This window comes from Dermacentor silvarum, chromosome 8 (assembly GCF_013339745.2).
Source record: "Dermacentor silvarum isolate Dsil-2018 chromosome 8, BIME_Dsil_1.4, whole genome shotgun sequence".
Classification (NCBI taxonomy): domain Eukaryota; kingdom Metazoa; phylum Arthropoda; class Arachnida; order Ixodida; family Ixodidae; genus Dermacentor; species Dermacentor silvarum.
The window spans coordinates 70,153,538-70,169,312 of NC_051161.1; the positions used below are offsets into that span (position 1 = coordinate 70,153,538).

General features: G+C 46.4%; 1 protein-coding gene across 1 annotated transcript; it reads right to left on the bottom strand.

The window, feature by feature from the left end:
* Positions 1–8,202: 8,202 nt before the first annotated feature.
* LOC119461404 (hexokinase-1) lies at positions 8,203–11,249 on the bottom strand. The gene has a single exon (XM_037722697.2). It carries the CDS (start codon positions 10,944–10,946, stop codon positions 9,522–9,524), a length of 1,425 nt encoding a protein of 474 aa, XP_037578625.1. The 5' UTR covers positions 10,947–11,249; the 3' UTR covers positions 8,203–9,521.
* Positions 11,250–15,775: the final 4,526 nt, after the last annotated feature.

Genomic DNA, 15,775 nt, shown 5'->3' on the forward strand with positions numbered 1-15,775 from the left:
TGAGACCTGCTTCATCTCCGCCGGGGGTCGGCCCGGTATTGCACTCCTTCCTGGCTCGGCACACATTTTTCCCCACGGACGCCGGGCACGAAAAATGTCGACCAACTAGAGGCTAACAGCTTCGCTGTCATACAGCTCTCTTTTGACACGAAGGCTTCAGTAATAATTTTTTACGGATATGCGACTGCCTAATGCGTCAAATCAAGTATATTTCGCCGAGAAGTTGGCGATACGTCATAGTTGTGTAGGTTAGAATGCCAATTATGTTGTACCTTGAAGCAGAGCTAGGGGAAAGTGGGAGGGGGGGGGGGCACTGACTTTGCGCCTTGTTCTGGATTCGAAGGCATATGATCTTTACAGTGAAGCTCTCTTTGCGAACCCCCATGACCTTCCTTACCGTTGCGGCTGGGTGCTGCTGCTGAGTCGCCGAAAGCTCACTTAAAGGAATTACGGGCCCGATGGTGAGATAGGGCACGTAACCACTAGCTCACATTGCATGTATTTATTGTGCCAACGCGAACTAACTCCTTGAGACGATCGCCGCGTGTGTCACAATGCGTAGCACGCGATTGTGAAAGAACATGCGACGGTGCCAGTTTTCATTGCGCCAAGGACGCCATGAATGAAACGGACTCACTTTATAGCGTTCAATTAACCACTTAACGAAAGCCTAACTTCACATGGATTCCAGGATGTGCGTTGAATCTGCATCTATTTCTTTTACATCCGCAAACACTCTGTCTGACTTATCGTCGCCTTTGCTCTTATCCTGCTATAGATAAAGACCTGCAGAGATTGTCCTCCAAAACGAACGCTTCGTAAGCAGTGGTAGTCGCGACATGTTTACAGACGTATTGAAAAAAAAAAACATTCCTGCTAACACAGAAGTAGTATTGCTCTAAACGTTTAAGTCCTGTTTTGAAGATATGTGGTCTGGTGAAGGACACATGGGCTCGACATTAAGACGACGGTCGTATCAATTTACAACCAAACCTACCCTTCAAATGTTGCAATGAAAAGATCAACACAGATTTCAATGCCGATTATGCCTTGAGCACGTTGAAAAGAAAAGTAAAAATGCCGGCGTACAGGAATTTTCTGGTAGGACCAGCAAACACTGGAGTTTGTTGATACGGTGGTTTGTGCTGTCCCGAACCACCGCTTCGATGTTCCGTAGTTGAAGTGTGAACCTCATCTGAAATCACGTAAAATAGTCATTAAACCGGTGTACTTATATCTTGTAACGGCCGGGTCCTTGTATTGCATAAAATGTATTAAAATTAGGATATCTATTGTTTTCCTGACATACGCTGGCTAGCAGTTCCTTTAATGCTAAATATCATTTGCTAGTTTTATAGTTTACTGCCACTTCAATGGCAAGAAGGTGTTAAATGCTGTCTAGCACTTCGGAAGAATTCCTTTGGAACACAAAACCACTGGAACGAGATCTTTTTGAAGCACCATATATGAATAAAACATATGTCCAGTTACGCTCGGTGTAGGCACTTATATCTTTTGCGTCGCAAAAACTGCCACTGCCACGAAGCTGTGTATGGTATTCTAATTCAGTAAAGCGAATCTGTCTAAACAGTTAAGTGGCTCTACATTACAAATGACATGGTCGAGCGTCACGTGTGAAACCCCAAGATACGCCTGCATATTCTCAACCTTTTTTTTTTTTTTTTTTGGGGGGGGGGGGTGCTATTGAGTGACAGACGTGCGTGCCTAAACAGTTCCGTCATTACAGACAACTGAGTTAGGTCGCCTTCTCCATTTCATGTTCTGCATGCCTTGAAATGCCTTGTTTCGAATCAAGAAGTGGTCAGGTGAGTATAGCGAAAACTATTTCTTCTTCTACCAGTCTTTCCTAAATATAGAATAAAAGAACTAAATATAACGAACGTCATCAACGTGTGCATGGTGGCTACGGCTGCACCTCTTCAGTACGTATTTTAGACACAGGAAAAAGAAGCAGTTATAAACACTATAGCGCAAAGTAAATATCCGCGCGCAATATGAAAGAATTTGTGAAAATTCAGTGCCGATATAAACAGCAAATGCGAGAGAAATGCATTAGGATTTGGTCGCACTTCTTCGAGGTGCCGGATCCATAATTTCAACCACGTCCCCAACATTAGAAAGGCGCTCACTCTCCACACTTCGAGGAGCGAAATGCAGCTGTTAGTGGTCCGGAGCAGACTATCGTCAGCTGCACTATACACATGCATACATATACACATATACACATACACACACACATGCATGAATACATACATGCATACATACATGCATACATACATGCATACATACATGCATACATACATGCATACATACATGCATGCTCTTCTAAGCTTCCCATTCCCTCTTTACCTCTACCACGTGATCAGTTTCCCGCACTTTACAGACATACTTTTTTCACTGTGACACCCCTAATGCTAACGCATTAAAATATCGCGCGGCTTCTTGACGCCTACCGTAGCAAGAATGTGTTGACAGTATCCCAAACAAATAAATACACACATCGTAGCGCTAAGTATTTGACAGATTGCGCTTTGCGTGGTAAGTTATACGGTATACCGTAGTAGCTTACCATGGGAAGGGGTTTGTGCGAATACACATACTTTTCCTACGTATCACCTTATGCACATGAGTGCGCTATACCGTGAAGTATCGCGGTGGTGGTGGCTGCTACCTCCGGTTATCGTGATTGTATGGCAACATAGGCAGCTCCTATACTGCCTGCTTCGGTCTGAATTCACCCTTGCTACTTGCTTTCCGTCACTGAGAGCAAGAAATAAGTCGGTAAAATCTGCCTCCCTTAGTCTTATCTCGCGCTGAGGGCAAAGTATTACCTATGCTGTGTCGGCATTATCGAAACCACTTGTATCGAAACTATACCTAGCAGATAGCGTTGCAGCAATAGCGTTTACGATGTGCTGGCGGTGCTGAACACACTAACAGCCCACTTCTTCACTGCGTAATTAACTTAATTCTACACTCTACTACAACATACCTTGATGGTATGCGAAATGGTTTGTTAATCGGCATGTGTACCACGGTTGCACGAAAAGAAAGGTTCCATGGCAGAAAGCCTAACAAATTACGTGTCAAATTAACGTCTCGGGTAACACGCAAAGCTAAAGCGCTCTTGCTTAATGAGAGCTCAATGGCACGACAAAGGAAGGTATATGCATACTAAAGCTATTGTAAAAGCAAGTCAGCCCCAAAGTAGAAATATTGGATTCTAAGATCATTGTTGGTTTCGCGCTGCAGGATAGCTCGTCTTGCGTCGCTGTAAGTAATGTACTTTATAAGAAAACGTTCTTGCGAGTCAGAACTTCCAGCTGTCATGGAATGTTCCCCGCTGAGGGCCCCAATGAAAATAAATCGGTCTTGAAACTTTAAGGATTCGGTCGCCTTCAGTAGCGCCAAGCTATCTTCTGGAGTCATTTCACTCACACACCGATAAAGCATGTTCAATCGTTTGTTTTTCTCGTTTTTTTTTTGCGGGATAGTCTCAAAACATTTGATTTTCTATCATACAACTCTCATTGACACAGAGAAAGTTCGCTGTGACGTAAAATATGTCCATAGAAGATTACTACTCTATGTGGAATTGTTTAGTTTAACGCAGGCAATGTAATATACGAAATGCGCAACTGCATGTCAAGTGTCGCTGCGCAGACGACAGAAAAGGGGAATGTATTACGCGCCTGTTTCAAGAACAGGCATCCACATTTAGTTCATATCACCCTACATATATCGTATTATTTGCAACGTGTCTAGACCGATAACCCGGTTCGAGTGCTTGGTCCTCGTATTTTCGTTCGGTCGTGCTGTCCACTCTGGAACACAATAGGCGCGCGAAGTCAGAAGGAGTAGAAGAAATGGGGCACATATAGAGTTCGCGTGGCGTTTATCTAATCGATCACCATTGCTTGCAAGATTACCGCTACCGAAGGCCAAGAGCACCTTCGACACGTAAACAATTCCCGGGGACAGAGTCCTCTCTCGGCCACTGAAGGCTCCATAAAACCGTAATAAGGGTCACCAAGGTCTTTCCATGCCGCTTGTGAAAGGCTACACAGCGCTACGCAGTACGTGCTGTTGGAGGCGTGCCAGATACTCCTCGCCCACTATCTGCGGTGCGTCTTTCTGGCCGTAATTGCTTGTTTTTTGTTCTTGTTTTTCTCACGTGCGTGCGTGCCGCGTACAGATAGAGGAGCCACGAGACGGGCTCGGCTCACTTACCGATGTTACGCAAGCATTGGCGCCATCTGGCGTCCGATGTCTGCGGCCGACAGCACTCGCGCAAAGCGAGGGCAAGCAGCCGAGGCAGAGAGACACGCCTCCTCCGATGCGCCTCGCTCGGCGCATTCCAGGCTTGCCTAGCAATTTGCTACTCGTCGCCGTCAGTGCCATGCCTAAAACTTACTGACGTCCGAGCAGACGCGCTGAAATGCTCATTGCACGCGTTTTCTTCTCTGCTTCAATATTTCACGAGGAGGGACAGAACACGTATACAAACAACATTCCCGGGTGGCCAAAACAAATTCGCTAGTCCCCACTGTGAGTTTGAGTTTATTTTCCACAACAAGTACACGGCATGTACAAAGTGTGGCGTGGAAGATAGGATAAAAGCTGCGTGAAAGGCAGCTCGACTGGCCCCGTCTTCCCACACAACATGGTCGCAAACGAGACAGTTACTGTAATGTTTAAGTCAGATGGTATGTTTAAACATCTTCGCTGGTGTTACCATTCGATTCTACGGTACTGCTGTACGCTAGAAACGAATGGAAACACATTACTAAAAAAACGAAAAACACCCACGCCCCCCCCCCCCCCCCCCAGAAAAAAAAAAAAAAAACGAAAAACACCCACCCCCCCCCCCCCCCCCCCCCCCCCAGAAAAAAAAAAAAAAAAAACGCGTGCGGACATAAACGCGTTCTTGTTTACCGATGCCTCATACACTGCCTACATCAGATATAACATCACTTGAACTCATGATGCCATTTATGCGGGCGATGTGATCAGTTCTTACACGTACTAACTAAGCTTTTTTACTATACAGGTCATGTTTAGATAGCTATATTGCATATTATCGCTTAGGTGCACACAGTAGAACGAGAAAACTATATTTAATACTGATACTTCGAAGAAGAATGGCGTTCTGAAACACGATTTCGCGTAGGAGAGTCATGAAAGAAACACAGTTTTTACGGCCTCGTAAATCCCGAAACTAGGTATTACCGTATTTTGCGGACTATAATGCGCACCCGCTGTATAGTCCACAGACACGAACTTGGGCTGAAAGTAGGTTTTTTTTCCCTTGTCAGCTACGAGTAAACAGCGGGTAAACAAATTTATTTTGTCAGCCAGTGATAGCCTGCTATAGGAGTAAATTCTAAACGCAGGCACCCACTAACTCTCGTCGCGGCTGCCAGAACAGAATTAGTCAAGCATGTCGTATTTCATGAACGCTCCTGAATATGTTCATCGCCTTCAGAATAGTTCTTGCGTACGCGCGACTTCACTGAGCTTGAGCTGTGCCGTGAAGGCTCTTCATCTTTTACATGCCGTCATAACTGTTCTTGCATTTTGCGCATATATGAAGTCGCGTTAAACTCGTCTCGTGCATTTTCAACGAGGTTTTGCGCAAGTATTGAAAAGCAGATCACTTTAAGTATCGTGAACAGCATTCACTTGCACATCGCGAACTACCTGTATGAGCTGGAACTATTCTCCGTGCGCAGCAAGGATCATTGGGGAGCGGATATCGTCACATGTGATTCAACCCGAGGAAAGACCCCTTGCACAATCCCGCCTCATTCTTTTTTTCAAGCGCGTCTAAACAAAATTACGTATAGACCGCACCCATAAATAGCCCCACCCCACGAAATTTCAACTTATAAAGTTGTTTAGTCCGCGGACTATAGTCCGGAAAATACGGTGGTTAAATAAAAGCTAGTATGACTGCAAAACATTTGAAAAAGAAACCTTAGGATAACATACGGATTATGTCCTCAGTCAGTTGCTCTACAGCGGATTCACCATTCGAAAATTTCCTTTCCCCTGCATTTAGATCCAAGCCTGGAAACCCAGCTGATAGTGCGCAGATGCAGCCTCACAGGTTTACAACTTACTAGTCTACTGTCTGCATGAACAGCTGTTCAGAAGCTTTACATGCAAGGAGATCTGCCCCAAGTATTCAGCATATGTGGCCCACGAGACTGATCTCTCGCATTCCACGGCTTATTGACATATCCACGTAAAGGGGGTCAATAACTATAGGAACAAAACAAGATATCTTTGACGCAATCGAATACAAAAAAAGTTGTCGCAGTTTCACCTGAAAGGCGAAGCATCAATTGCGATAGCAAATTTGTAGAGAGCTATACGGAGTAATGATAGTAGCTTTATCAGCTGTATAAACTTGGACATGTAGCAGCACCGACAACACTCAGAACTGTTGTCGACGCCCTCGGCGTTTTGCCCGCGTTCGCACAAAATGCGTGCGGCGTTGGTGACTGTTGCCGGAGCCTCTGATATAAATAGGCACTTGATGCCGCAGCTAAACGTCGCCTCCCTTTCCTCCCCCTCCCCCCACGGCCTTTCGTGCGTCAGAAGAAGGCGCTAGATAGATTCCGTTCAGTTCCACAAACTCCAAAAGGCTGTGGAGAGCTCGGAGGTGGGGAGGCGACGGGAACAGGAGGTCGCTGGTTGTCGCAGCAGGTAGACCCTGTTGTCTGTAGGCAGTGATGACCCTTGAGCGGTCCTGTGCCAGCGCTGGGCAAGCACAGAGAAGGTGCTCGAGGGTCTCGGGGTCGCCACAACGTTCGCAGGCCGGTGATGTAGAGCGTCCCTTGGCGTGCAGCCGCGCCGCCGTCCAGACACAGCCCGTGCGCAGTCGAAGCAACGTTGCGCGTTCCCTCCTGGTAAGGCCACACTCTGGAAGTGGCCTGGGACCGTTGCCATTTGCCACTCTGGCATCCGGGTGGACGATTGTGAGCAGTTTTTTCAGGCGCTGCCTTGAAAAATCTGAGGAAGCGACTGCTCGTGTGAGCGGCACTTCAGGATGGTGGGCGGTTTTGGCGAGGGTATCCGCTGCCTCATTACCGGCTATTCCAACATGGGAAGGCAGCCAATAGATATTGCCACCTGTAGGTAGTGTAGATATATGTAGATATATGGTGATGGTAAAGGAGGAAAGAGAGGCCTACTTCTGCAGCCCTTAAGGGAGCACGGCACAGAACGCGCGTTTGTTCTCCGCCGTGCGTTCACTCCCCGTGAAAGCGCGCGTCCCTCGCGCCCTTTCACTCGCACATACAGCGTTCGGCGGCGCGCGGCGACGATTTCGTCTCCATTAACGTCATACGGAACCTCACGGCGACGGCGACGGCAGAAATCTGCTTTGGAGTGTCCATATAATTGCTATCGCAATAAAACATTAAGATGCTGCAAGAGCACAAATGTCAAGGAAGTGGGCCGGTGTACTGTGACAATTCCTTTCACACGATCATATTCTTTTATGATTCAGTGCTCACGACCGGTAAATCGCGTTGATAATGTGACCACTGAATAAGTATGAAAAGGAGTAGAATTGGAACAAAAAAATGGTGTGGTTTAGCTTTGGTTAACCGTGGTTGATAGCGAAAGCTTCTATGCCCTGGCTAGGCCCATTGTCGAGCTGTGGCCGAGGTGTGGTTTCGCCATGAAATACAGACATGTTTGCAATGAATACAGTGTTTATTCATCATTTGTGTACCTATGAAGACACTGCGGTGATCAGTAAAGTAGTGAGACTTGGTTGCAACTCGCAACCGGGCCCAACTCTACTCAGGAAACGGCGGCAATATCTCCTTTCAGGGCTCCGTAAAGGCTTAAATATAGTCCGACGTAGTGTGAACGCGCGCACACGTTATGTCACGTTGGCGAGTTCGACCGATGGTTTGACGTACTTGCGCCGCCAACGTAACCGGACGCGCTGCCAATGCGCTTCGACGCGCCCGGCGTCTACGTAACCGGACGCGCGGTCAATGCGCTCCGACGCGCCCGGCGTCTGATGACGCTCGCCCGCGTGCCGATAACGTCGGACTATAAACGCGCCTTAATGCTCTCTTGTGGTTTGACCTCTAGCTCTCAAGGTGAAAACTGTTGAGCCGCCGACGGCTTCCCGTGGTAGCGTGACGAAGCTTTCACTTAAAAAAAATTACTTTATCCCAGCTCAGTTATCTGGTGAAATACTGAAGTCATAATTAACTGGGTCCCTTTGATGTATTATGCAGTGTTTCCTTTGAATATTCTTTCTAGCAGGCAAACGGTGACTGAGCCGAGACGTATCTTTGTCTAGGTCGTCTTGGTGGGACATTTCGTCTATTTCTGTTTACATTATTGACTGCTCGAGTAAAAACACATATAGCACAAGGAAACGCGCACAGTACGAGCGTCCTGTCCAGCTCACATTGTACCTCGGCTGTTTAAGTGGAATACTGCGTGCAATTACAGATTAATAAGGAGTGAAATTCCTCCTAATAATGCGCCATGAAAGTACATTGTTCTAGAACTCAATAACTGCGGAGAGGGCTGTACTAAACATATTTACGTACGCACATTGACGCCTACAGGTCGTTTTTTCCCCCTTGTCTACAAGGTGCTTTCTTTAGCTGCCTGGGGCAACTAAAGAAATCGCCTGTTGCGGTATGCACAATTGTAACTCTGAATTTAAATTACTCGATGAGGCGGACATTACTTCTACGAGTAATTAAAATACCTGCTTGAATAAATACTATAGCTACGCTAATTAAGATTTGAAATAATTACTCTACGGCACATCTTTCAATGCATGACGTGTAACTGGTGAGTTCGCAAATGAAACCAATTGTTAGGGCACCACCAGTTTCGAGATATTAATTTTGAAAGTGTCCGACGAAATACATTGGCGTTCCAGGTATTTTGTGCTTCTATGCGTAAAACAGTTTTGTTAAAAAGTAAGTGGAACAACAGTGCATCTTTACTGCAACTTTGACGGTGCATATCCTGAAACCACTGCTATCCTTAGAATATATTGCAACCCTTAAGCCTATATTCTTAAGTTCCTAACAATATCCCACATAATCTACAATTTTCTTCATCTGGTTTTCAATGTTTCTAAAGTTTCATCAGTAGCCACTTAACCAAACATCACTCGAGAACAAAAGCTTTAGGCAAAATGTATTAGAGTATAAAACACATATCACATGCACGACTGCACGATAGAATGTAGTATTCAGTGTGAATGTGATGCCTTGATGTTGTACATTAACGTGTGGTGTCTTCAACAATAAAGTACAAAGGTACTACAAGTTTTCTGAGCTTAGCAAACAACACAAACGTTTCCCGGTATGAACAGACGACGCATAAACGACACAATAAAGGACACTGCGCTATATTTACAAACGGTACTGTACACTTCCTGCACATGTGTATAACCTTCGTTGCATTTTTCACACACATCGCGCCGAACAATCATCGATGCACTGCCATCACTCAAGGTAGCCATTTTGCTTCGCACGCCGCAGCCTATCAGCCACAGCAGCTACCAGACCTGCTCCTTTTCCGCTACCGTCTTCTGCAAGCATCAGCTTGAAAGGTCGTTCTGGCGCCAGCACTGTGATGAATTCGGTCATGAGTCGGTGAAATCTTGGGTGGTGCTTGTAGAGCGAACCGTCAATAGCTACTGTCACTGTCGGCTTCTGCATGCGGTTCAGTAGCTCCGCTAGGCAGATAGACACAAGGAGCGCCGCCCTTGCCGAAGCTACGCCGCAGACGTAGCGCACCACGGCGATATCATCGTCGGTTACCCGTATGTAGCCAATTCTGGCTAAAATTTCGCGTGCCCGACCCTCACCGTCATCTCCTTCAAGTCCCGAGACGTCTGCTGTCGTGAACGTACCCTTCGTAAGGATTGTCTCGGAAGCCCTGCCATCAAAGAGGGCTCGTTCTCGAATGAGCTTGACCAGAACATGTCGTACCAACTCGCCAAGGAATTTGCCCGAGAAGAGCTTCTCGAAAGTGAACGAGTTGACCAGCAGCGAGTTATCGTCGACGTTCCGGTCGAAATCTGTCTTGATAAAGTTAAGCACACCGTTGTCGCCGAAGGCACCCCACTCAACATCGATGACCACTTCGCGGACACCCGTTTTGTCGCCTTCCCACTTCTCGATGTTCTCGATCTTCTCGAGGTAGCAGGCGTTGCTCCCGGTTCCCAAGATGAGACCGATGGCACACTCGTGATCCAGGTAAGCTCCCTTGACTAGGGTACCTGTCGTGTCATTGACGACAGCTACGATATCGATGTCCATGTCGCCTCGCCGGTCGATGGCGTCTTTGAGCATCTGTACAGCGTCTTGGCCAACCACTCCGCTGCAGTTGAAGCTCTTGGTCCAAGTGACCAGAATACCCACGTTCAGCGCCTTCTGCACCATGGGAAACGAGAAGCAGAAGCCCAAGGGCATTCGCTTTCCCATCAAGCTATTGGTCTCCATGAAGTCGTGAATGCAGTCGGCTAAGAAGTCGAACAACTTTTCGCCATGTCCGAGTCTTATAGGTTCTGGAACTGAGTAGTATTTGACGTGAAACTGCTTCTCACCTTCCGGATCGAGTTGCAGATGCAGGACGCGGAAATTGGTGCCGCCCAAGTCCAAGGCAAGGAACTCACCCTTCTCCGTGCCATCGGGAAGCTCGGGTAGGTAGGTGTTCTCCATCTGCAGAGAGGACGGTCGGCGCGGATTCTTCATCAAGCCCAGCTCGATCTCGTTTTTGAACACGTCCCGGATCTTGCTGATGGTGTGCACGTTGAGCACGAGAGGGTTTACGATGTTCTCCACCGTCGCCTGCTTCTTGGGGTCGTCCTCTATGTGGAGTTGCGGGTAATGGAAGTTGGCCTCGGTGAGCGCAGAGTACTGCATGGTGGAAGTACGCGGCGTTGCAAACAGCAAAATGACTGAAGGCAGTCGTCCTCCTCTGCTTTCCCAAGCCCGCAGTGTTTCCTGCGCGCCGACTCTTCTATACGAAGCAGGCTGTTGCAGTCAAGAGAACCTCACAAACCGGCTTTCTTTTTCGCGCTCGCCACTTGGAGCAGGGGGCTCCGGAAACTAAACACGAGTGGCCTGCTGCGGTGGCGTGTTTCGTCCCTCACCGGTGGCAAATGATCGCCCTAGTCAGCTGTGCAGCCGCCGCTCTGCGTGGCGCGCGATGGTATACTAGCTAGGCCGCTGGCACCGGCTCGAAAACGATGGTGAGGATGTACGAGTGACGTAAACGCCCGCCTATGGGCTGCGCGCGTACACTGCCGGCGGAGCAGGTACCGTGGCGCTATCTGGCGTAACTCAGATGAATTACTATTTCCCAGAGAAGAAAGACTCGCTTATCTCACGCCACGCGATGTTTATTCCCTTATAAAAGACAAGTTGATAGGGCTGAAAGGAGAAATGCATTGTGACAGAACTCACGACACTATGACAGACGAACTAATTCAAACTACGGGTAGCCTTGGTAATTTGTCTAATGTTTGCATTTGCTCAAAATAGGTAACTTTTTCCTTAGAAGCTGATGACAAGAGCCCAGCACGCCTGTTACCCTTACCTACACCAATCTCCATGTATATTTTATACCCTTCAGTATACACTTGGGGATGCTTGAGAAGAGCGGTGGAGGCAGGGCGTCGAGAGTGTGAAGAAATAATTCAGCCGGTTCATGCGCCTGATAACGAGGTACGATCGATGGCCGCTGCTGGTATCGGCGCCACGTTGATTGCGCTCGGTCGAGGAAGCAATCGGGAAGCGAACATAGATTAAAGTGTGGCTTGGAGCGTGGCGTGACAGAACATAAAAATGGAAACTGTGAGCCACAGCGTCAGGTGACTTCCTTCCCTCGCAGCTGCAGGCTAGAATATGCGGCTGATTGTGCCCAGAGCCTATGTACATATAAACGCAAGACAATGACACGGGAAGTACGACAATCATACATCGGAAAGCAAGTGCCTATTTTTGGAAATGATAGGCGGACTTTTTAATGTCAGCCAACTACTCTGAAGTACTTTACGCCATATAGCGAAATTGCTATTTCGAGGAACTGAAGAGGACAATAGAAAAAAAAACTATTTGAATATGGACACAAATAAAACCGCCTATATAAATTATACGTAACCAAAGGCAATTCTATTTTGTCACATACACTATGTATGTCGTGGATGAACTACAGATTACTACATTAACTTCACAACTATTTCCCCTTTATGTAGCCGTTCAGTGACATACGCCAAATTCGCTGAACCAAAACACGTGACCCCTATGAAAGCTACTGTAAATAACTGTAGCACATTTCATTCAACAGACAGCGCGAATCTCTACTTGGATTGTTGCTGTTACTTGCAAGTCATGAGGCTTTGTAGAAGGTAGGAGCGATTATGATGGCAGAATAAAATTTTCCTTACACACGAGCCGTTCTTATGTGAAGCGAATGCAATCTAGGAAAACGTGGGCGATGTCCCTCACCGAATATCCACGGCATGTATACAGCTTCGGTTGCCAACAAAGTGAATAGCGACGCAATAATTTTGTCAAACACACTAAACTATCTGAACGCGTGCGCCCTGGTTGCTTTAATTGATCAAGTTATGCGGCATTCTGCGATGATATCTCCATGACAATTGATGTCATAAAAGGAACATGTCGTGATCACTGACTGATATGACCTCAACATATACAGCAAAGCATACAGCCATACCTACCTGACCATTGAAGGAGTCGACAAGCTCTGAAAAATAATGATGATGAAATATGGAGTTTATTGGTGCAAGGGCCAGGGATAGGCAAAGAGCGCCAAAGATAATGTTACTAACGCGGGATAGAATATTTTTTTTTTGTAAAAGGCGTTCGCGGTGCAAATTTTACGGCGATAACTGGCTACTGCTGCTACACTGGCTCATATCTATACCTACTGGCCAGCATGGCAATCGACTTGTGCTAAACAGTTATTGGTTCCTTCTTTTTTTATGAATGCTCGATTGATTGTCACTCGCTTCTTACTAAGACTGAGAAATTCCAGCAAGATATAATGTCTGCTAGCGAAAGTACGCTCTCATTCTGTCGGTTCATTCTTATCCAGGTATTGTTTATCCTATCCACCATGCTGAACGTGTATGAACTCGTCCAGTTCCCACGTCACCTTAATGCTTCGTACTGCCTTACCGTCACGCCACATACGGTTATCTAAATATTTTTGATTAAATTTATTGGCGTCATAGTATTTGACTCATTGAAGAATCGATGGCTTGGCAGTATAGCCCAATGATGAGAGAGGATAGGTAGCCGGTAAATTGCTCCTACTTTATGGAAATTTTGCGTTCTCGCGGTTAAAATTATTTGCGAGCGCTTCAATTATCCACAGGCACACTCATTTGCGTATTTACCACATTTAAAAGCTTTCTAACAATTGCTATTTAAATATTTGCCTGATTGCGTAAAAATCTAGCACGACAATGATGTATTGTAGTTTGTTGGGCACTAGCATTTAGCATTTGAACCCTTGCTTCTTTATTTATGGGGTTTTACGTGCCAAAACCAGTTCTGATTATGAGGCACGCCGTAGTGGGCGGCTGTGGATTAATTCTGACCACCTGGGGTTCTTTAACGTGCACACAACATAAGCACACAGGCGTTTTTGCATTTCGCATTCCATCGAAATGCGGTGGCCACGGCCGGGATTCGATCCCGCGTTCTCGTGCTCAGCAGCGCAACGCCTTAGCTGACTGAGCCACCGTGTCGGGTCAGAACCCTTGCTTGTCGATGCAAATGTATTCATATGAAACGGCTATCATGTGCAAACCCGTCGATCAATATGGCGAGATAGCAGGCTGAACTAACTGGCATCGTTTTAAGAATGTGGAGCCCAACACGGCAAGCTAATTGCATTTTAAACAGTTGTCTTAATTGTTTTTATTACAAGCATTATTCCAAAAATACAGTCGAGGTGCGTCACCATAACTGCGTTCTTTTTTTTCATTTTATTGTGTATGGAAACAGACTAGGCACATCCCACTGCTGTGACACTAAAGAACAACCAAAGTATAATTAACATGCGGAATATCAACTGTGAAGACTCGGTGGCAAACACAACATAACATCATAAAGTTATCACATTACGTGCACAAGGTCACCGTAAAAGTGTCATGGGTGCATGTACAAAGAGCAAATCGAAAATTTCTTGCGACGACACTCGTACGCGTTTACGCAATGATGTTCTTGCACGAGCAAAGTATCGACGCCAAAAGAATCAGCCAAGATGAGGCTATTTAGGAAAAGCTGATAACTGTTTCGAGTAGCCGGCGCTGAGCAAAATATTGCGGCAGGCATGTGATCTGTGAAAGGGCGCAGGTCCATTTTCTCGAGAAGTTCACCGTTATAAGGCGCGCGGAGCAGAAAACCTACTGTGGAGGCACATTCCGTCGCAACAAATTGAAATTCCTAACAGTGATCGGGAGAAGCATTTCAATGCCAATATAAGCCTTTTTTTACGCATTCCATCTTCACTAATATAGCTGAATTGCAGATAGAGTGGCTCATGGTCGGAGAAAAGTAGAAACATTTTAGCTGCCTGGGCACGCAGTACCCCATAAACCAAAGCAGGGGTCCAACTTATTTGTCTAATATGATGTGCTTCCACGACCTTATAAAGCACAAGGGCCGTTTTCTTTGATCGCTTGTACATTGTTCTGTACTGCTGCGAACGCCAGCTTCCAGTTTTCTTTGTGTTCTTTTGTAACAAAAGTGGTAGACTTGAAAACTGTTTTGGTACTACCTATAAAAATGACGACGTGTTAACGTCAGTGAACAATTATGGCATAAAGCACTCACGGCTTCTACATGTTTGGAAATCCTTGGATGTACAATGAAAAGTTGTATTGCATCGGTTGGAGAGATAATTCTAAGCATAATGGCGTGGATAGGCTCAACAAAGGAAAAAAAAAATGTGGCATTCATGACGTGAGAATAATGGGTTGATTTCTCAAACTAGAGATGGTTGCAATTCCGAAATGCAATTTCCGGTGCGGAGCATGAATAGAGTTTAACGTCCTCTATTCCGAACGTACTCAAAACCGAAAAAAGAAACTAAAACAAGGGCTCGCATGTGGTTGATGTCAGGAAGGGAAGAAGGAAACATGATACATAAGGTGCGAACTGGGCACAAGATTAGCAGAGTGGCACCTCCTAAAAACTTCAGATTTCTTGCGACTGGTGTCCTCATCCGTCACTCCGCTATCAGGCAGCCAGACGTTGCCATAAGGGTGTCGCCGACCTCTGATGTTAAAACTAGACTTCTCCTTTGAGCCCCTCTGTGAAGGTCTGTAGCGCTATCAAGTCAGTCACGCGCTCACTAGAAAAAAAAAAAAAAACATATGAGAGATATGCAAGCGTCAAGTGCCGCTTGCAGATGACGCAAGCGTGCAGAAAGAAGCCTTGCAGGACGAGTTACGGGTGCCCAAGAGATACTTGGCCAAGGCCGCCCGATAAACTCGCCCTGCTGTATGAATAGAAGCACATTTATCTAAAGTATCGCACATACATACGGCAGGGCATTTCTGGCGCGCACGATTTCGCCACGTAGCCGTCGGCGATGCTTTTTTTTGTGTGTGTGTGCCCTTCGAGAGCAGTGATCATTCGCCTCCTGAGCTCGGTCGGTTAGAGCCTCAGCACTTCGCACGACAGGGCATGGCAGCCAGCGAAAACTCACAATT

Coding starts and splice junctions, on each gene's coding strand:
- LOC119461404 (XM_037722697.2), bottom strand. CDS start 10,946: ATGCAGTACTCTGCGCTCACCGAGGCCAACTTCCATTACCCGCAACTC.